This window comes from Penicillium mononematosum, assembly GCF_028829835.1.
Source record: "Penicillium mononematosum strain IBT 11891 chromosome Unknown utg000005l:1.0-9366267.0:1.0-9372171.0, whole genome shotgun sequence".
NCBI classification, from domain to species: Eukaryota; Fungi; Ascomycota; class Eurotiomycetes; order Eurotiales; family Aspergillaceae; genus Penicillium; species Penicillium mononematosum.
The window spans coordinates 7263740-7282053 of record NW_026643275.1 but is presented as its reverse complement, the minus strand read 5'-3'; the positions used below and the strand labels follow the sequence as shown (position 1 = coordinate 7282053).

Genomic DNA, 18314 nt, shown 5'->3' with positions numbered 1-18314 from the left:
GACCCTGATAGACATTGAATGAGCCGTTCTTCGCAAGAGTACATACCAATTGAACAATTCTGAATCATTCACACTGAAAAGGATCATATTTCGATCATCCGCTCACAATGCTGCTCAATGCCAACATCGGTACGCTGCTCTATGCCCATACCCACATATATACTTTCCCCAGAAATATCGCAGATCGAGACTATAATAAAACAGAAGAGACTAATTCCAATGTCTGGAGAATAGCCCTCTGCTCCTCAAAAGCGCTTTTAGTCCCATACTCATCATGGCACGTACCCCGATATCACGAATGGATGAAAGACCCGGTAAGCAAAGATCAATAAATCCTCGTTATAACCGACCCCTTTCTCACAAAGCCCAAGGAAATCCAAGAAGCAACAGCCTCAGAACCCTTAACTCTAGAAGAAGAATACTCGATGCAACGCAGCTGGCGCCAAGACGCCGACAAATTAACTTTCATTGTCTGTCGGGCGATCACAACAGGCACTGAAGACGAAATCCCCAGCCAGAGAAAGCTGCAAGCAGAAAGTGATTCGCCGGCTACTATGGTCGGCGACATCAATCTATTCTTGCGCATCGACGACGGCGAGGAGGGCAATAGCCCGCCGCAGATAGTCGGCGAAGTCGAGCTCATGATCGCTGAAAAAGTCAACCAGCGACGTGGGTTTGGGCGTGCTGCTCTACTCATGTTCATGCGATATATTGTTCAGAACCAGGGAGCTATTCTAGATGAGTTTGTTAGCGGTGGCGATGTTGATGTTGAGACTGTGCGGAAGTTGCGGACTGGTGTTGAGACGACGGGGTCATCGGAGGGACTGGCGCTTGAGTGTCTCAGTGTCAAGATTGGACAGACGAATTTGAGGAGTTTAGCTTTGTTTGAGGGAATTGGGTTTGAGAGAGTTTCTGCTGAGCCGAATTTCTTTGGGGAGTTCGAGTTGCGCAAGACGGATTTGAGTCTGGGTGGTGTTGATGCGGCGCTTGAGGGGGCAAAGGTGCGTGGGTTTATTGCTTTGCCTTATGAGAGAACAGAATAGATTTGGTTCAATGGTTTATGAGGTATATGGTGTTGTAGTGGTCAAATGAACAACGTACATAGCATTCACTCCACAATACTTGAGAACACTAGCATAAAGCACCCAAAGTCACATCCCTCCAAAAACATCCTCCATCTGGTATTCCCTCATATCCCTGAATCAGGCATACAAAGCCGGTCCCGGAATATCATACGAAGTCAGCGAAGAATAAATATCGAACAAGATCCCAGGATCAGTGTTGGTATACAACTCCATACCAGGTGTGCCATCTGGCACGTCACTTCCACCACTAGTGACCTCCAAGTTGAAGCACTGCGGGTAGTTCTGAGCGCCATTTGACTGGCTAGCAGAGTGCAGTGCGATAATCTCATGGCGCATGACATAGTTACCCGGAGCAATAGTGGAAGGGATCTTGACAGTCCATTTACCCCCCAGCAGCAATCAGGTCATCGGTAGCCCATGTGCCAGGAGGGTTTGCGCCATCGATAAGACCTTCTTCTTCAATCTTGAAGAATTCCAGCGTGGTCTTGTCGACTGTGGTGCAGTCACCGTTGCACGAGGCCAGATAGGTGATCACAGGGCCGTGGTGTGAGTCTGGCCAGGTCGTCCATTGGAGGTCAATGCTGGAGCCAGCGGTGACAGTGGCACTCAAAGCTGCGTTGGCTCCGTCTCGGTGGCAGATTATGTTGGGATCTTGGTATTCGGTGCCGTCTTCGAAACCGAGGTCGGTTGCTGTTGTCGTCCAGCCGACGCTGTCAGGGGGGTCTGCCATGTAGGCATATTTGTCAACGAGGTAGCCGGTGTAGCTGATGATGATGTGGTCAGTTCGTTCTTTGCATGGAGACTTTGGTTTTAGATTGACTTACCTTTTGCCATCGGCTACGATGCTGGAGACATAGCCATGGCCTGCAACAAGAGTGGCAGAGGCTAGGAGCGTAGATAGCTTTGAAAGTGTCATTTTGCTATGGCTTTCTGGAAAAGAATTCTGAGGATGTTTTCTATCTGTTCAAGGCATGTCTTTGAGCTCGACGCCTCCCGTTTATATACACAGCCCTCCAAGGGCGCGTCTTTGTCTGGTCCTTTGTGTGACTATTGATTTAGCCGGCTGTTATTTTCATGAAGGAGGTCCGTTCTGATCCTGGAATAGTGCCAAACACAATTACGTCAATTTGCACGAGTTGAGTACAAAAAGGTACTATCCAGGGTGAACTAAGAAGACTTACTGTAGGCACTTGTTGGTGGAAAATCATAGATCGAAGCCGGAGCCCAGGCTCTCCATTGTTCTATTGGTCTGAATGAAAAGGTCTCGGCGTTTGAGCCACCAAAAAGATATATTGCCAGGGGTCATGGGGTCAGCGATTCCACACCAATGAAAGAGAACAAGTCAAGCCAAAGGCTTGGAAAACAGAATGCACATGTATATATTTGGGTGCAGAAACCAGGGGCACAAATGCCAGCCCCCCATGGCTAATTTCTGCAGCCAAGAACGGCAATGAATGGTGGTAATCCGGGGTACCGGGCCGACGGGAATATAGAATCTGCAACGAGATATGTATTCCTATAGGACCATCAGTCAACTCCGCACCCTATGCGCGGTTGATGCCAAGAAAAGCTGTGACATGCCAAGCAATGCGGAGAGTAATATCTATAGGAAAGTAAGTGCCGTGACCTGAATAGTAATGATCTACGGAGATATCCCGGGCCTAAGTACTGAATTGGCTAAATGTCGAAAGGATTGAGGTCTACATGGTCAACGTATCTTGTAATGTACAACTACTATACTCGAGGTAAGGAAACATTTGACTTTTGATTGATTGTACAACGCTGGATAGTAACACCTGAAAATGCAAAATTAAAGTAGGAAGCAGATAGAGAAGTATATATTCTCGAATGTCAATATGTCGTCCTAAGCGTGTCCACTAAGATCCAACCCATGCACCGAGAAGACTAGTACATCAGGGTACGCTTACCAGAGTAGTATGGACTATAACGGAGAGCCGGATGCATAGTGACTAGACCAGCTTCATACAACATCTTCTGGAGATATTGAGGAGCAACACTTCGGATAGACGCTCGCTCCTTGGGCGTGAGTTTATCTCTAAGAGTCTTCTGAAAGCCGTGCCCGTTCAAAACTGACTTCAGTTTCTTGAAGAGCTTGGCGAAAGACTGATGATCCCTAGATGAGGCAGACATCCCAAGGATAGACGGTCCTGTCCCCATAGCATTAGCACTGCCGATGATAAAGTTCTTCGGTTCGCGAGGGAAGCCCGAGAGGAAGAAAAGATCAAGTAGCTTCTCAGCCTGGGCGTACAGTGCCAGAGAAAGGAATGACCAACCGCCCTCGTTGCAACAGCTCATATGAGTACCAGGCAGCACTTCGGAGAACCACTCAAAGCAATCAGTACAGGCGTCGAAAATGATGCCTGTAATGAGATCAGGGCCTACGCCGTGGGGGCCTGCGATGGGCATGGACTGTTCGGGGTCTTCGCCCTGGAGGGTTAGAGCTGTTTTCGCAATATCGACGTTAGGGTACCACTGGACGGCATTAACACGCTGCTTGAAACTGTTCGGCACATTACTACCCATCCATCCGAGTTTGATGTATTGTTCTAGTGTTTTGTTAGTTCGCATCAGCTGGTTAATGGCATGGAAGCTTTCGTGTGTCAATCTGGGAGAGCTCCCCAAGATCTCGTCTAGGACATTGAAGATAATCTCTGGTGGGAACATGCTAAGGATACCCATAGCAGGGACCAATGGCTTTTGGTGGCACATATCTTGAATCCTACCTTTACTGGGTTGTTTGAATGGAGCCAGGTCGAAAGTTGAATGAAATATATTTTTACCTGGCCGAGATGAGTACGAAACAAGGCGGTACTAATACTGTCAAGGTCGGTGATAGCCTCAGTTTGGACGAGGTTCCTAGCAGATTTATATAGGTAGGTTCGAGGATATGCTATGGGCATCCTTGCTTTGACTTTTGCGAGAAGAAAAGAATCACAAAGGCCTTTCTAAACACCTGTTCTTGGAGATAACAATACCCAACAATGGTATTATGCGAGCCGAAGTATGAAGTAGACATCGGGACTCGAACAAAGACTCGAACAAGGACACGGGGAGGCGAGGCAGCCCCAAACCCGATATCAAAGAACCCAGTGCGGAATAAAAATAGGCATTGCCGTTGTTCCAGTCGAGCCATCAAAGGAAAGAAAGAACCGTACTCACAATGACAGTCTTATATTATTTGAAGAGACCACGACACGGTCCTGTCTTGCTTGAAGTGGAGTCAAGAAGCAAGCCCGGAAGCCCATACTTGCTAGCTGGACAATGCAAGGACAGTTGATCTACATAGCCAGTATTTATCCGGTCTACTTTTTGCCCTGGAAGACAAGGTCGAAGTCGGGAGAACATCCATGGTGAGGATAATGGATTAGGAAATCTCGATTGAGAACGAGAAACCTATGGTATAATGATATTTCAACTGTTTTTTTCATTGAATTTAGGGACTGGAACCTCCGACAAAAGTGCTCCTCGAGTGCGTCCAGAAAATGCGAGTCACCTGGCCGGTGAAGAACAGCAGCCGGCTTCACAGGCGCAAAGAAACTCCCCCGACGTAAGATGCATGTTCCACGCCACGGAGCTTTCCCCGTGTCGGCTCGCAGAGGGACCAAGCCCAAGTCATGTATCCCCCCCAACAGTTGGTCTTGCATGCATCAACAACCAATCACGCCGCACTCCGAATCTCCATTCATTCCGTTGTTACCGAATTTAGTTGGTCTTCTTGGTGCCCTTGGAGACATCGACGACCTTGAGGGCTGTTCAGAAGGAAATCGTCAGCATAGATCCAGAGCTACATTCAAAATCCATCTTCCAAGTTGTATGTCCCTCGGTCTTCCCAGCAACTCAGATGGCGGAACAATGCGATCGAAACGTACCAGGGGGCAGGCTCTGCTTGAGCTTGTCGGCCTTGTCGGAGTCCTTCAGGACAAGGGTGTAAAGGTTCTTGTGGCAGCGGACCTTGAACTTGGTCTGCTGGTTCTTGCCGTTCTTCTTGATGCGGGCGGCTAAAGGCGTAAACAGTCAGCATCGATGATCATCTCCAAGTCTCATCTCGGGAGTCCATCAATGCGGCTTAACATACAAGAGGCATCCTTGCGGCGGCAGATCTCAATGAACTGCTTGATATCGGAAACTTCGGCAGGCATGATGACGGTTGCGGGTGTTTTGAAGCAAGGTACAAAAGAGAAAGCTCACTGTCGACACTGGCCTCTAAGGTGAATGTGTGCGGATCACATTAGGGCTTGAAGCTGCAAAAGCCCTTGCTTAGTCATGTCTGATTGACACCTGGGCAGTTGGTGCCTCAGGCGGGGTAACTTCCGTGGCTGGTGGGAGTGTTGTGGCTTGTGCAACTGGGGCGGTAAATGTGGCTGGGAGAATGGGTGGCGAATGATGGATACTAGTCCCTGTCTCTGCGTCGGGGATCCGGTATGACGTGAAATGGTCCGCCATTATTCGCGATGGTTGACCCCGTCGCTCTGGATATCCTGGCCACCTTGAATTTCTGCTCCCCAATCGTGAATGGTGATGCAGTTTCGGTGGCGGCTGAACGTGCGTGCTTCCGTCGGGATCGAATCTCTCCAGGTCCACACTCTGTGGAGGAGTCATGCCTTTTGTTGTAACATGCACGTGGACTCGGTATCGCCTGTAAAAGGCTATGCTGTATAAGCCATGGTCAGTGTGGCTTGATACTGCAGTGATGATCAAACTACTTCTGTATGATGACAACTGCCACCGCAATAACGAATGTAATCGAAGACAAGACGATGACCGCTTCCATTTCGTCGATTAAATTAGACTGTTTGAAGTGATTTGAAACGATTGAGGGCAATAATGATGGATTGATTGGTATAGATATGCGACGCAATGGTTGCTAGAACAGTGAGAGCAAGACTTCCAACAAAGTTGACATTTTCTACCTAGGTAAGAACAGTAACAACGATGACTCGATGTTTACGTATATACATACTTACTGCCCATCAAGCCCCATTATTGAAGTGGTTGAGGTAGGTGCAACTGTATAGTTCGAAGGCAGCAGCAGCAGCAGCGAGGGTGGCGGTGTGGCGGTGTAACCCGCATATTGCGAACTGTTCACATCTATTAGTCTTGGATACCTGTCTTTCGCATGTGTCCTGTGAGGTTTTTTTCTCCTTCTATTTATTTCTCTTTTAATTATCAAGGAAAAAGACTTCTGAACCGACCTAAGAGATTCAAAGAATCATTGCATCATTTTCGAAAATGCCAACCCCTTTAGACCGAGCATTGAATTCCAAGGTACTACATGTCTGTGCATGCTTTTATGAAATATATCTAATTCTGGATGCGATAGAATCTATTCCTTGGTAGATAATCCCAAGTCAAGGCACTTGCCAACTTTCTGACCACAATCTTCCTATATAGGATTTGCAGGAATGGTCACTGCAGTGGCTGCCTATACCATCTTCGGCAGCGATGTTCTCCCCGCGCAAGCAGATCCCACTGGCGGTGAGAGTAGATATTACTAGCTATCAAACACAGGCTAACAGAGGCTAGACCCTGAAAACTGGACAATGGATGAAATGAGAAGATGGCTTCAAGCGGTATGTTTGAATGAAGTATTCAGTCATGATTGAGTCCAGATAATCACACATTTTCTTGAGAATGGTACACTGACCAAATACCTCAGAGAGGGCTTTTGCCGAATGAGGCTGCGACGCGTGAGGAGCTGCTTGAAAGAGTCAAAGCAAACCTCCGCATACCGCGCAAGACATCGGCTGGGCCATAATCCCCATCCTCCCCACCATAACGGGGAAACATCATCTTTTCCTATCCTGGCGTCTGGCGCTCCAGTTTTGAAGCAATGAAGTAATTTCAAGCAGTGGACCATTGTTTGCATCGTACATCCCAGAAATTCATCCTTCGTGGGTGGACATGGCTCAGTTCTCTTTCACTTCCGTGTCACATGGTATAGCCCGTTGACATGTGAGTGATTCATAATTGTTGGATCAAATGTATGGTTGCTCAAACGACAAGGCGGAAGTTCTGGCTTTCGATGAGCCAATCTTTGCGGCCTCTCGCCCTCTCTGCGGATGGATTGGGGACCAGCACAAAGGTCTCGCTGAATCCACGCTGTGGCTGATCGCGACCCTCACCGTACCGCACAAATCCACTGACTACAATGAGAAATGACATATCTTTGACTCCCATCTCTGACTGAGGCTTTAGTCCGCCACCCGGCAAAATGGTGGGGTATGCTTTGTTGATGATTTGGCAGTCGTATGATTGGACTTCGTAGTGTGTTGGCGACATTTGATTGGTAAAGATTTCTTGAACTGCGGCGCCATCTGCGACACGATTTCCATTGAACAGGATTGTTGTGGGCTCAAGGGAATAGTATGAGCTGAGAGATTCGCGATTCGATCCCAAAGCTGGGTAGAAGGTCTTAACGAAGTCGGTCGCAGCTGAACATAGAAGCAAATAAAAGGTCAGATGGTTTCTAGTAAGGGATGAAACTAGATTCCAGGGTCATAATTTGGGACTTACCCTCAGTCGACACTTTGGTTAGTGTATCCTCGCTTGCTGTCGCCATTGTGATGTATTTCAAGTTGGCAAAAGACTGGGGAATATGTGTGTGATCCAAGAAGACGTAGCAATATGCTTTAAATGAGGTGAAAGGATATATACTTGTTGAGACCACAGGGTCGTGGGGTGTTCTCGATGACGATGTAAGCGCGACAATGTAGGTACCTAAGCGCAAAAAAAAGGCCGAGATTTGCGGAGAAGCTCGGACCACCCGAGATGTGCGGAATAACATGAAACGCTCTTCTTACCGTTACCACCAACCCAATGTCTACAGCAAGGACGCCACTTCGCTCGTTACTTAGAGCGTCTCAGCTTCTGAGGTCGAGGCATCTGTGGAACTGTACATCCCGCAAACATGGGTGGGCAACAACTCCCCGACGCGGAGTTGCAACTACGCCGCAAAGGTCCAACAAGCCTTACTATGTGACCACGCCAATCTTCTACGTCAATGCCGGTGAGAATTATAGTGAGGAAGGATCATGTGCAAATTGATTTGCTAATAACCTACCTGCGTTTAGCGCCTCACGTCGGCCATTTATACACAATGGTGATTGCCGATATCATGAAACGGTGGCAGGTCTTGCTTGGGAATACGGATGCTCAGCTATTGACCGGAACCGATGAGCACGGGATGAAGGTAGACCATATGGATTCGATCGCTGGTCGAGAATGGGCGTTGACATTGGTCACAGATTCAACAAGCTGCAATCCAAGCGGGCATGGATACCCAGGCATTTTGCGACATGAACTGCCGAACTTTTGAGGTACGGGCCCCCTTTGCCATATCCAAGGGTATATCTAACTCGTTCTCTGTTATAGGCCCTAGCAAAGGCCGCAAACATCGACAACGATCATTTCATCAGGACCACGGACCCAGCTCATCGAGATGCCGTCCAATACTTTTGGGTAAGCGACTGTTCTCCGTTCATAGTAGGATATGGCTGATCACGAGTAGGAAATGTTGCAACACAGGGGCTATATCTATACCTCGAAGCACGAAGGTTGGTACTCAGTCAGCGATGAGACATTCTACCCACAAACGCAAGTGCAGAACTCCCTAGATCCATCAACTGGGAGGAAACGCATGGTACGTGACTTATCAGTTCTCCAGCAAGTACGAATACTAACCACACACAGGTCTCAATAGAAACGGGTAAAGAGGTAGAGTGGTCCTCAGAAACCAACTACCACTTCCGTCTTTCAGCCTTCAAGGATCGCCTACTTGACTTGTACAAAAGAGAAGATCCGTTCATCACCCCAACCTCCTATACAGCTGCTGTGATCAATGGAGTCGAGTCGGGACTACAGGATCTCTCGATTTCTCGGCCCACGGAACGTCTGACTTGGGGCATCCCTGTTCCCGGCGATGACACACAGACAATCTACGTGTGGCTAGATGCATTGGTCAACTACTTGACCAAAGCTGGATATCCTTTCCCACCTGGACAAGAAAACACATCTGCATGGCCTGCAGACTTGCATGTAGTTGGCAAAGATATTGTTCGGTAAGTTCACGAGTTCTCCCGAAGGGCATGCAAAATTAACCATTTCGCAGATTCCATTGTGTTTATTGGCCCGCTTTCCTCATGGCACTGGATCTCCCCCTGCCTCGGAATGTCTTAGTGCACGGACACTGGACAATGAACCGAGAAAAAAATGTCCAAGTCCACAGGCAATGTTGTGAACCCGTTTTTCGCCATTGAACGGTTCGGAGTCGATGGCATGCGATTTTTCCTAGCGTATCGAGGTGGCCTTGCAGATGATGCGGACTTTGACAATTCCTTTATCATCCGAGATTACAAGAAATTGCTTCAGGGAGGCATCGGAAACCTTGCTCTGCGTACAATTGGATGTGCGCGTGGCAATTTGCACTCGTACATTATGGACGCCCGATCCAATAAGCTTCCAGCTGCTACCCCTGAAGACCTGGATCATCAGAAAATGTTGGAGCAGACGCCTCCCAAGGTTGCCGAGTTTATGGAGAATCTAAACCCGCGTGCCGCGCTACAAGAAACTATGAGCATTATCGAGAAGGTAAGAGGTGATCCCCGCACGGGTTCGGCGAGTATTGACCTGTTTTTTTTTCCTAGACTAACAAGTACTTCCATGCGGCGGAGCCGTGGAAAACTTCCAACTCTCGCGCGATCTACAACGTGGCGGAATCGCTGCGGATCGCTGGCATTTTATTGCAACCGTTCATGCCCGGCAAGTCTCATGATCTTCTAGAATTGCTCTGTGTAGACACCTCGGACCCCTCCAAGCGGGCATTCTCGGCCACGGTGTACGGTTCGGATCCAGATTACGGTGAGGGCGTTAAGAAAGGTATACTTTTCCCTCCTTTGCTCACTGAGGAGTAATGCGCCTGTTTTTGAGCTTTCGATTTGATAAGAGGAATCGATCGATGGCCAATCATGAGCGACCGAGAGGCCCGTCTGAATAAATATATGCATCATCTCCGCTCGGATGCGCCAGACTCGATGAAGTTTTTTTTTCCCGGGTCCTCCACAGCTCGAAAGCTGAGACGTCAGGTTTTCCACGCCCGATCACTCTAATAGAAACGGTATGTCATGGTCCCATCCATGGATCATGGCCGACCCACTGTGATTGGGCTTTCCCTCAAGGTTATCGACGGGAAAGACTGGGCCAGAACCGTGGATACTACGGTTAGTGCTATCAGGCGGGAAACTGGAGTTTTCCGTCGGGAAGCTTTTAGCCCTGGAGGCTCACTTTGTATATCAAAACATGTCTTAATATCTGCATACTGGTGTTTGGATGTTTCATTGTTTTTCTTTTTCTTCCCGATATATCCCTATCTCTCTGTTTTGGTGAATCTACACCTTCCTGTCGTGTAACCACTCGACTTCACAATTTACTATTTTGAGATCATTTATATACTTCTGATCTTAGAACTCCGGTGAACAGCAAAGCCTTTTTTTTTTCCTTTTCCATTTGTTCAACACATCAAAATGGGCAGCATTGACACCTCCGCCTGTGATCAACTGCAGTTCAAAACGCCATGGATCGAGACACCCCTGGTCGAGTCTGCGAGCCTTTCTCGGGCAGCTGGATGTAGGATCTTCCTGAAGTTGGAGAATGTGCAACCCAGCGGCTCCTTCAAGTCCCGTGCTATGGGCAATCAAATCCTCTCTCATCTTCGCAACCCAGCAAACGTAGGCCGCAGAGTCCACTTCTACGCCTCGTCCGGAGGAAATGCCGGACTGGCGGCCGTTTGTGCAGCTCGGAGCCTGGGCTACCCTTGCACTGTCGTGGTTCCCATGGGCACTAAGCCCTTGATGCTTGACAAGATCCGGGCGGCAGGTGCAGCAGACGTCATCCGTCATGGCGAGACATTCTCAGAAGCAGGGGAATACATGCGGGAAACTATCATGAAGACTAGCAGCGGGGATGACCAGGATGTGATTAAGATTGCCCTTCACCCATTCGACAACCACCCTATCTGGGAAGGAAACAGTACCCTCATCGACGAGCTCGAGACCCAGCTTCCTCCCTCCACCAGCCCCGAAGACGAAAAAGCCTACAATGACCGGGCGCTTCCGCTAGACGCCATCCTTTGCAGCGTCGGCGGCGGCGGTCTCCTCAACGGCCTCGTTATGGGCATCGAAAAGCGACGACAGAAGAAGCAAACTACCTCCTCTTCTTCCAAACCAAACCCCATTCACCTCCTCGCCATTGAAACGGCCGGTACCGATTCCTTGGCAGCGGCCATTGCCAATAAATCCCTCATCTCCCTCCCAAAGATCACATCCCAGGCCACTTCCTCGGCGCTGTCCGCGTCTCGGAGACAACCTTCCAGTACGCTGTGTCCCCTCCCCCAGGCATCAAGGTACACAGCACCGTCCTCTCGGACGCAGATGCTGCCCGCGGCGTGCTCCGCCTCGCCAGCGACGAACGACTCCTCGTCGAGCTTGCGTGTGGTGTCTGCATCGAGGCGGCCATCGGCGACGCTGCCACTGCTGCTCCCGTGTCGGAGACTGCCGGTGCAGGCGCTCAGAGTATCAAGAAGCGGAAGAGGAGCTCGGATGAGACCGTCGTTACTTACCGCGATGAGGGCTATGGGGATGACCGGTCGATCTCGACCGATAATGAGACGGACCAAGAGGTTGAGGAGGTCGGCGAGAAGCTCAACTCGAAGCTTAAGCAGCTTGTTCCTGGTCTCAACTCGCAGAGTAGGGTTGTTATCATTGTCTGCGGTGGCAGCTATGTCACTATTGATATGGCTTGTGAATGGCGCAAGATGTTGGATGCGGGATGGGCATGATTATTGATGATGATGGATATTTTCGTTTTGGATACCTTGTTTTGCCTTGGCTTTTGGCGTTTGATTCACAGCATTCTTGTTGGACTTTCTAATTACTGTCGTCTAGATATGGGTTGGATTTTGCATTGTCCATACAATCATACAATGTATACAGCGGTCTTTTACTTCAATGACCCCCATTTACACGCAATACTTTTCAATGATCCCCATTTATGGCCCCAGAACAAATATCAATTATTCCGATAAAAAAAATTGTCCAGCACCACGCATTTTCCACCCTCCACACGGCGGCGACATCTGTAATGGCCTTGCCCAAATCAAGCCACAGCCTGATCCAGCTTCCGAATACGATAATCCCAATAATTCTTCCGAATAGGATCAAACTCCTCCTTCAACATCGTCAACATCCTCACAGCCTCCGCCTCCTTCCCAGCCCGTTCAGCAAAAATATCCGCCAACCATTCAACAGCATGCGAACTCTTAACGGCCCCCTCCGAAACAAACCCACTAACGAAACCCTCCCATTCCGCCAATCCGCGCCCAGCAGCCCTCATCACACCACGCGCGTACCACCACGGACTCCGGTTCTCCGGCGCGCGCAGAATAGCCTCCTGCGCGAACTTCAGCTCGCCATCAATCAAGTCCTCATCAACAATAGACAGTCTCCCCTTCTCTGTCGGTGCGGTGGAAAGATCACCCGCATTCACCATCCCCGCATCCGGGAGCGATGTGTCTCGCGGTCCGAAACGGAGCATATACCGGTGGTTCCAGGCGGAGTTGTTGCGCACGTCGGCTTTCAGGAGGAATTCCACATCTTCGAGTTCGCGTGGTTGGTCCCATAGTCTGAAATGCCGCACGAGCCAGTGGCGGTAGGTCCATACGTGGTAGTTTTTGGAGTCTTGGGCGAACATTTCCATTAGGAAGTCTGCTTCTTTGGGTGGGAATGTTGGGAAGTGTGCTTTTGATGATAGCAGGACTTGGCGGTGATGCCTGGTTGAGTTGTTAGGTTTACCTTTGGACTTTCTTCTTTCTTGGCTTTTATTTCATGGCTTTCTGGCGTTCGTGCTTGCTGGGTGATGGTCGACATACCAAATTTGATAGTTTTTGAGATACTTCAATGAAACATCGTTCAGCCAGTTCAATTCTTCATTCAGATCCTTGTCCAAAGCAAATAGAATCTTTGCTCGGTAGATCCTGTATAAAATGTCAGATATTGATCTTGGAATGTCATGGGGGCAGCTATTACTAGCCGACTTACCATACGGTGTAATGCGCTGGATTCATCGAGATCACATCTTTAGTCAAGTTCAATGCCCGCTCAGACATCTCGTTCGCGGCCATCACGGCACGTAAATACGAGGTCGCCTCGAGGTACTCGGCTGGGTAGGCGATGGTTGCCAGTGGCATGGCGCCCGAGCTGGAGCCATCGTCCAGGTCAATTGGGGTGACAGATGCCCATTCGGGATCGGTGGAATATTTCCCCTCCATTATTCGTCGATGCAGATTGCAGTGAGAAGCTTAAGAGCGGGAGAATAATTGCCGGGATGCAATCAAATGGTGGGGTTACAGGGGTCAAGATGCACAGGACAAGTCCGGGTCGAGGTCTCACGGCTTAAGGCTCTGCACTACCTCGTGGTCAAGGTGTACAGTTTCGATCAATTGAGCTGAAAAGGGAATTGTCTAAGTCCAAGATCGAACGCGAAATGCGGCGAATATAAAACATGAGGTGGAGGTGGGGCGAGATTGTCTGCCTCAGGCGCAAACAAAGAAACCGAACAATATCAAGCCAACCCGCTTCTCTTCCTATTCTTCTTCTTCTTTTTCTTTTAATAACCTTGATGAGATTTATTTCTATTATTATTGGTAATTCCATAGTCTCTTCTGCTCCTCAATCCACCACTTTCCCACTTTCTCCGCATCTACCAGCCACTTCCCGGCTTTGTCCCCATGCTTCCTTTGTACACGGCCGATCAACTCTTCGAGGGACCACCCACGCAATGGGCTCAACTCGTCCGGGTCAGTGTCTAGATTAGAGAAAACGTACTCAAAGTCCTCAGCGAGTGGCAATATGAGTCGGTACGGGACTGCTGCAGACCCAACACTGAGCATTGTACCACCGGGGTTGATAATGCCGAAGTTCCATGCCTGTCGGCCATTGTGGGTAGCTTGGTACGCGCGCACCAGTGATTGGCCCTCGTATTCATTCATTAGGTCTCAGAGCAGCACTGGAGTCCCTCTCGTTCAACGAGCCCGAGTTTACCAGTAGATCGAGAATGGTCGGGACGACGGACATCGAGGTTGCATTTGCAGTGATTTGCAGTGCGGGCAATAGCGGGTGTCGGAAAACAAGGGAATGCGGAAATTGCTGATATGTCCGTTCTCATAGGTGCCGGAAACTGGCGCGTCCTCGGGGAACGCCTGGCCACTGTTTCAGATCAGTACACGGTTTTTTGGTTGTTGTGCAGTTGCTGAAGCAGGTGCAACATACTGATCTCCCACGAATACGACTAATGTCTCGTTGGCAATCCCGGCTTCGTCGAGGACCTTCATCATATCCCCAAGCCATGTGTCAACGTATCGGACTGCGTTCAGATATTTATTGATGTCCTCGTGCTTCGCCATAAGACCGTCTCCCGCAAAGTATTGCTCTTCCTGGTATGTCGCGGGCGTGCCCCACGGGTGATGGGTTGTGCTCGTGAAATGAGATAGGAAGAGCCGTTCATTGTTCTCGATTGTCTTGTTGACCACATCTTGCAGGTAAGGGTATATCTCGTACTCCGGGTATCTAGGTAATGTATTAGCAACTGAAGCGCGGATGGTCCAAGATAGTCCTCCGTCGGTAGAATGATATGCTTACCCAAAGTAATTGATCTCCTCCATGTTTTCGTGGTAATATTTGGCACTCTGCTTCTCAATGTCTTCGCTGTAGATGGATTTTTGAAACCCCATCTGCTTGTTGAGCTTATCTTGCTCGTCGTACTGCCCTGTGATGGACTGCAAGAACACAGAGCTCCAGTTTCGATCATGGATATGCTCAAGTCCAGTCCCAAATTTATGCTTCACTGTACCCTTCTCAGTCGAGTCCTTGAGTTGGTTGAACAATTCAAGGATCTGCATGATACACGGCTGGTAATTCTGGGAGTTGACCTCATCCATGAAGTTCGCCGGCAGTGGTCCCGCACCGCAGTAGTTCATAACAGCGCTTTTGAACGATAGACTGCTACCAGTGAGGATGCCATTGACATTGATGCCGCCCATTCCTGGTTCTGTCGGGTCATTCCATCCACCAGCGGGGCTGGAAATATTGTTATTTCTCGTAAATCCACTCGCCTCACCGGTCAACTTCTCTGCGTTTGGTGTCAAATTTGATAACTTGGCGTTGACCATTCGCAGTACTTCGGGGTCGTGGGTATTGTAGGACGACAGGATCCGCTCGTGCAAATGTGAGCCCGCCTTGAAGGGAAATATGTCCTTCCGAGCACTTTCCATCAATACAAGCACGACATGTGTGATGGGGACTTTATGTTTCTTAAGAGCCCGAGCTATGGGCTCAAGGATTTCACGGTCGAGGTTCGTGATTCGAAGAGGGTCGTCCATAGGGCTATAAATGTTATTTCGAGAAGTCCCGTTTCCTTTCGGAGTAGCGGTCTCTTCTTCGTCTCTGCCAGACTCTCCCTCGCTCCACCGCTTGAACCCTGGTGGTAAATCCCCGGACGCCCATGCAGGTTGATTCTTTTTGGTGTTTGAGTCTGGCTTTCCGGGAGTCCAACCCTTGAAGTGATCGTGTGGGCCTTCCCAGTATGGCTCGTCAATCAAGTCAGGGAGTGGAAATGATTGATCTCCAGTCTGATGCAGCTCGGCAGGTCTCGATCCCAAAGCCTGGAAAAAGCTGAATGGTATAGTTTGAGACATATGGTTATAAGGCACCTGCGGCCGAGTCAAGCGCAATAATCCAATGACTAGCGCGGCGCATATTGTCCAAAATTGAGTGAGTCGTGCTTCCCGCGACTGTTTTTGAGGACTGATCAGAATGCCTTCTTCGTCTGTCTTCTCGGTTTGCGCGCTAAAGAGCGCAGACATCCAATGGTCTATGAGAGCATATAGCCAATATTTGAGTATCCATGAGATCAGAAGAAGGGCACTCGCAGCTCCCAAAAACGATCTCAGCCCGCTGAGCATCAGCTTTCTCCCTTCTGGGTCATTTCCCACAGCTGTGGCTGCATCCCAGCGGATCTCACTGCCAGTCACAAAATAGAAACCAAGCTGAGATGCAGATAAGATGAAGCTCAGAGATCTGTAACAGTTAAGATCTCGATCTGAGCCATTGACTCTGCCAAGGAAAAGGATATTTGAGTACTCACGTTACAGCCACTGCCAGCACAGTACCCAAAAGGGACTTTACGCCGGTAAATTTGAATAACAACCCCCACACAGCTACGCATAGAAGTGCCTCAAAGACGAAGAACGTCGGTAAATAGAGCGCAAATTGACTGCCGGGGAGAGAAGATGCATGTTGGAGAAGGTGAAGCACTTTGGACGATGTCACTGAGACAACCAAAAGTGAGACGATGAAGGGTCTAATGGAGGATTGGCGTGAGATGATCATAACGAATGGAAAAGAGCTGGAAAGACCAAATTGCACATTGTCGCCTTCAAGTCACCCGTTCTCGAATGCAAGTACTCTTCCAGTAGACAGAAGTTATATAGAAGTAACGAGGGTTCAACTGCGATTTTTCTTCGTGCGTCTTGTGTTCAGGGAGACCTGTTGATCAAGAAGATGAAGAAAAGCAACCCCATCTTAGCAATCAAATTCCACCTAGGGAACGAGAAACAGATGCGGTACATGTTCATTCACTATCTGAAACCGGCTTGAGGTTTAATTTCCTTTTCTATGTATACTTCAACATCGCTTGGACGGATAGATCCAGGTATGTGGCTTCCAACTAAACAGGAAAGGGGTCAGACGAGCTATCAAGGGATGAAGGGTGAAAGGGCATGCGCTCACCTACTGCTTCGGGATGGAATTCCACATCGTTCATCGGAATGTAGGGTGGCAATTTCTATTGCCAAATAATAATTCGACGTTTTTGTCTGCTAAGGCTGACTCTTCCGTAGATCAATACTGTACACTATAATTGCCTATGTAGGTATGTGTATACTCGCGAGTACATACAAGCTCGGTTTGGCTTCACGCAAATGTCTCCCCGCCATTTTTCAGATATTCGATTTCCTCTGGGGTAGACGGTCTCCCCAGTGCTTGGTTCCGATGCGGGTATCGTCCAAATCGCTCAATAATCACTTTGTGCCTCTTCTCAAAGTCAAAAGTATTGCTCAAGAATGCCTGGAGTGCCTCCGCCTTCTCGGTTAGAACGCTGTGGCATTTTCTTTCCTCTTCCGTAAGAGTCGATGCGTCCCTAGCCAGAAGTTCATTCACATCTCTGGCTGTACCCTCGTGCACCTTGACGGCTTGCTCATGCACAGCCAAGTCTTCCGAATGCATAAGGGGCATATGGAACCAAGTGCGATAAGCCATGCGATACTTGAAATACGGCGACTGGGTAGGTATCCCTTCTTCAATTGCTCGAAGGGCGATCTCCTCGGCCAGTGGGTCAAAGCGTCCAAATACTAGCTTCGACTCGGCTCCTCGGTAGCAATTGCGGGGAATCTGATCAAGTAGAATAATAATGCTGAGCCAATCCATGGGCGAGGACGGGCTAACCGCAGATAGGATGTCTGAAGCTGATGCTCCGGAGCCAACTATCTTTTCCAGGGCAGGGCGGAATTGGTTGCTGTTTGGGCTCGTTAGTCTCCCATTTTGGCATCTAAATAAAGAGACGAATCGTCACTCACACGCAGGCCTTGTCAAAAGCCTCGTCGCGAGAAAACCACTTCCCCATTTCGCTCCATCCGGGTAAGATAAGTGCCTCCTCGCTGCTCAGATGATCGAACCACAACTTGTGCACTTCATCAAGGAGGGATGGTGTCAAAGTCTGCTTGAGTTCGGAGGATGCTGCCATTGTGATGGGAATTGAGCGAAATCCGCGAACAGAGGTACTTGCGCAGGAATTCTTCTGCAATTGGGGCCTTCCAATTGGATTTGTATGGAGACTTGAGATTGATACCAGGCCGTTAGCCGGGATCACCACAGGCTTGAAAGTCGCAAGTCTCTGAAAAGGTCCCTTTTGAGATTGCCTATCTCAATGTTAGACTAATAAAAATGCTCGTTTGGACATCTACTTACCTTGTTGCGCACTAGATATACCATGTTCGAGTCCTGTTCAGGTGTAGATCTCAATTACCAAGCACAAAGCCGGGAAAGGCCATAGCTGAGTCAGCATGAATATTTTCCCCACCTGGACACCTTGGAAGGTCGAAGC

General features: G+C 49.0%; 13 protein-coding genes across 13 annotated transcripts; 4 read left to right on the top strand and 9 right to left on the bottom strand.

Moving 5' to 3' along the window:
* Positions 1-107: 107 nt before the first annotated feature.
* Positions 108-1043, top strand: N7519_010950 (uncharacterized protein; the record flags this gene model as incomplete). The annotated part of the gene is made up of 3 exons (XM_057297723.1): positions 108-129; positions 235-314; positions 372-1043. 3 exons carry the CDS (start codon positions 108-110, stop codon positions 1041-1043), a joined length of 774 nt encoding a protein of 257 aa, XP_057145605.1.
* A 159-nt stretch (positions 1044-1202) lies between these two features.
* N7519_010949 (lytic polysaccharide monooxygenase auxiliary activity family 9 protein) lies at positions 1203-2001 on the bottom strand (the record flags this gene model as incomplete). Its single annotated transcript, XM_057297722.1, has 3 exons — positions 1203-1386; positions 1472-1849; positions 1910-2001. 3 exons carry the CDS (start codon positions 1999-2001, stop codon positions 1203-1205), a joined length of 654 nt encoding a protein of 217 aa, XP_057145604.1.
* Positions 2002-2990: 989 nt separating this feature from the next.
* N7519_010948 (uncharacterized protein) lies at positions 2991-3785 on the bottom strand (the record flags this gene model as incomplete). The annotated part of the gene is made up of 1 exon (XM_057297721.1): positions 2991-3785. One exon carries the CDS (start codon positions 3783-3785, stop codon positions 2991-2993), a length of 795 nt encoding a protein of 264 aa, XP_057145603.1.
* Positions 3786-4569: 784 nt separating this feature from the next.
* Positions 4570-5335, bottom strand: N7519_010947 (60S ribosomal protein eL38). The gene is made up of 3 exons (XM_057297720.1): positions 5182-5335; positions 4976-5104; positions 4570-4855 (listed from the first exon to the last, which is right to left on the bottom strand). Exons 1-3 carry the CDS (start codon positions 5243-5245, stop codon positions 4809-4811), a joined length of 240 nt encoding a protein of 79 aa, XP_057145602.1. The 5' UTR covers positions 5246-5335; the 3' UTR covers positions 4570-4808.
* Positions 5336-5363: 28 nt separating this feature from the next.
* On the bottom strand, positions 5364-6087 carry N7519_010946 (uncharacterized protein; the record flags this gene model as incomplete). Its single annotated transcript, XM_057297719.1, has 2 exons — positions 5364-5742; positions 6071-6087. 2 exons carry the CDS (start codon positions 6085-6087, stop codon positions 5364-5366), a joined length of 396 nt encoding a protein of 131 aa, XP_057145601.1.
* A 421-nt stretch (positions 6088-6508) lies between these two features.
* On the top strand, positions 6509-6861 carry N7519_010945 (Ish1 domain-containing protein; the record flags this gene model as incomplete). Its single annotated transcript, XM_057297718.1, has 3 exons — positions 6509-6581; positions 6630-6676; positions 6763-6861. The coding sequence occupies 3 exons, from the start codon at positions 6509-6511 to the stop codon at positions 6859-6861; spliced, it is 219 nt and encodes a 72-aa protein (XP_057145600.1).
* A 236-nt stretch (positions 6862-7097) lies between these two features.
* On the bottom strand, positions 7098-7665 carry N7519_010944 (putative nuclear transport factor 2 domain protein; the record flags this gene model as incomplete). Its single annotated transcript, XM_057297717.1, has 2 exons — positions 7098-7537; positions 7620-7665. 2 exons carry the CDS (start codon positions 7663-7665, stop codon positions 7098-7100), a joined length of 486 nt encoding a protein of 161 aa, XP_057145599.1.
* A 257-nt stretch (positions 7666-7922) lies between these two features.
* Positions 7923-10015, top strand: N7519_010943 (methionine--tRNA ligase MSM1; the record flags this gene model as incomplete). The annotated part of the gene is made up of 9 exons (XM_057297716.1): positions 7923-8112; positions 8177-8295; positions 8351-8422; positions 8478-8564; positions 8614-8745; positions 8796-9163; positions 9214-9280; positions 9324-9692; positions 9749-10015. The coding sequence occupies 9 exons, from the start codon at positions 7923-7925 to the stop codon at positions 10013-10015; spliced, it is 1671 nt and encodes a 556-aa protein (XP_057145598.1).
* Positions 10016-10624: 609 nt separating this feature from the next.
* On the top strand, positions 10625-11937 carry N7519_010942 (putative L-serine dehydratase; the record flags this gene model as incomplete). Its single annotated transcript, XM_057297715.1, has 2 exons — positions 10625-11471; positions 11495-11937. 2 exons carry the CDS (start codon positions 10625-10627, stop codon positions 11935-11937), a joined length of 1290 nt encoding a protein of 429 aa, XP_057145597.1.
* A 317-nt stretch (positions 11938-12254) lies between these two features.
* Positions 12255-13425, bottom strand: ramB (bifunctional protein farnesyltransferase/protein geranylgeranyltransferase; the record flags this gene model as incomplete). Its single annotated transcript, XM_057297714.1, has 3 exons — positions 12255-12927; positions 13027-13131; positions 13196-13425. 3 exons carry the CDS (start codon positions 13423-13425, stop codon positions 12255-12257), a joined length of 1008 nt encoding a protein of 335 aa, XP_057145596.1.
* Positions 13426-13794: 369 nt separating this feature from the next.
* Positions 13795-14145, bottom strand: N7519_010940 (uncharacterized protein; the record flags this gene model as incomplete). The annotated part of the gene is made up of 1 exon (XM_057297713.1): positions 13795-14145. One exon carries the CDS (start codon positions 14143-14145, stop codon positions 13795-13797), a length of 351 nt encoding a protein of 116 aa, XP_057145595.1.
* A 48-nt stretch (positions 14146-14193) lies between these two features.
* Positions 14194-16543, bottom strand: N7519_010939 (uncharacterized protein; the record flags this gene model as incomplete). The annotated part of the gene is made up of 4 exons (XM_057297712.1): positions 14194-14362; positions 14426-14722; positions 14795-16231; positions 16299-16543. The coding sequence occupies 4 exons, from the start codon at positions 16541-16543 to the stop codon at positions 14194-14196; spliced, it is 2148 nt and encodes a 715-aa protein (XP_057145594.1).
* Positions 16544-17125: 582 nt separating this feature from the next.
* Positions 17126-18202, bottom strand: N7519_010938 (DUF924 family protein; the record flags this gene model as incomplete). The annotated part of the gene is made up of 3 exons (XM_057297711.1): positions 17126-17726; positions 17788-18104; positions 18179-18202. 3 exons carry the CDS (start codon positions 18200-18202, stop codon positions 17126-17128), a joined length of 942 nt encoding a protein of 313 aa, XP_057145593.1.
* Between the last annotated feature and the right edge of the window lie 112 nt (positions 18203-18314).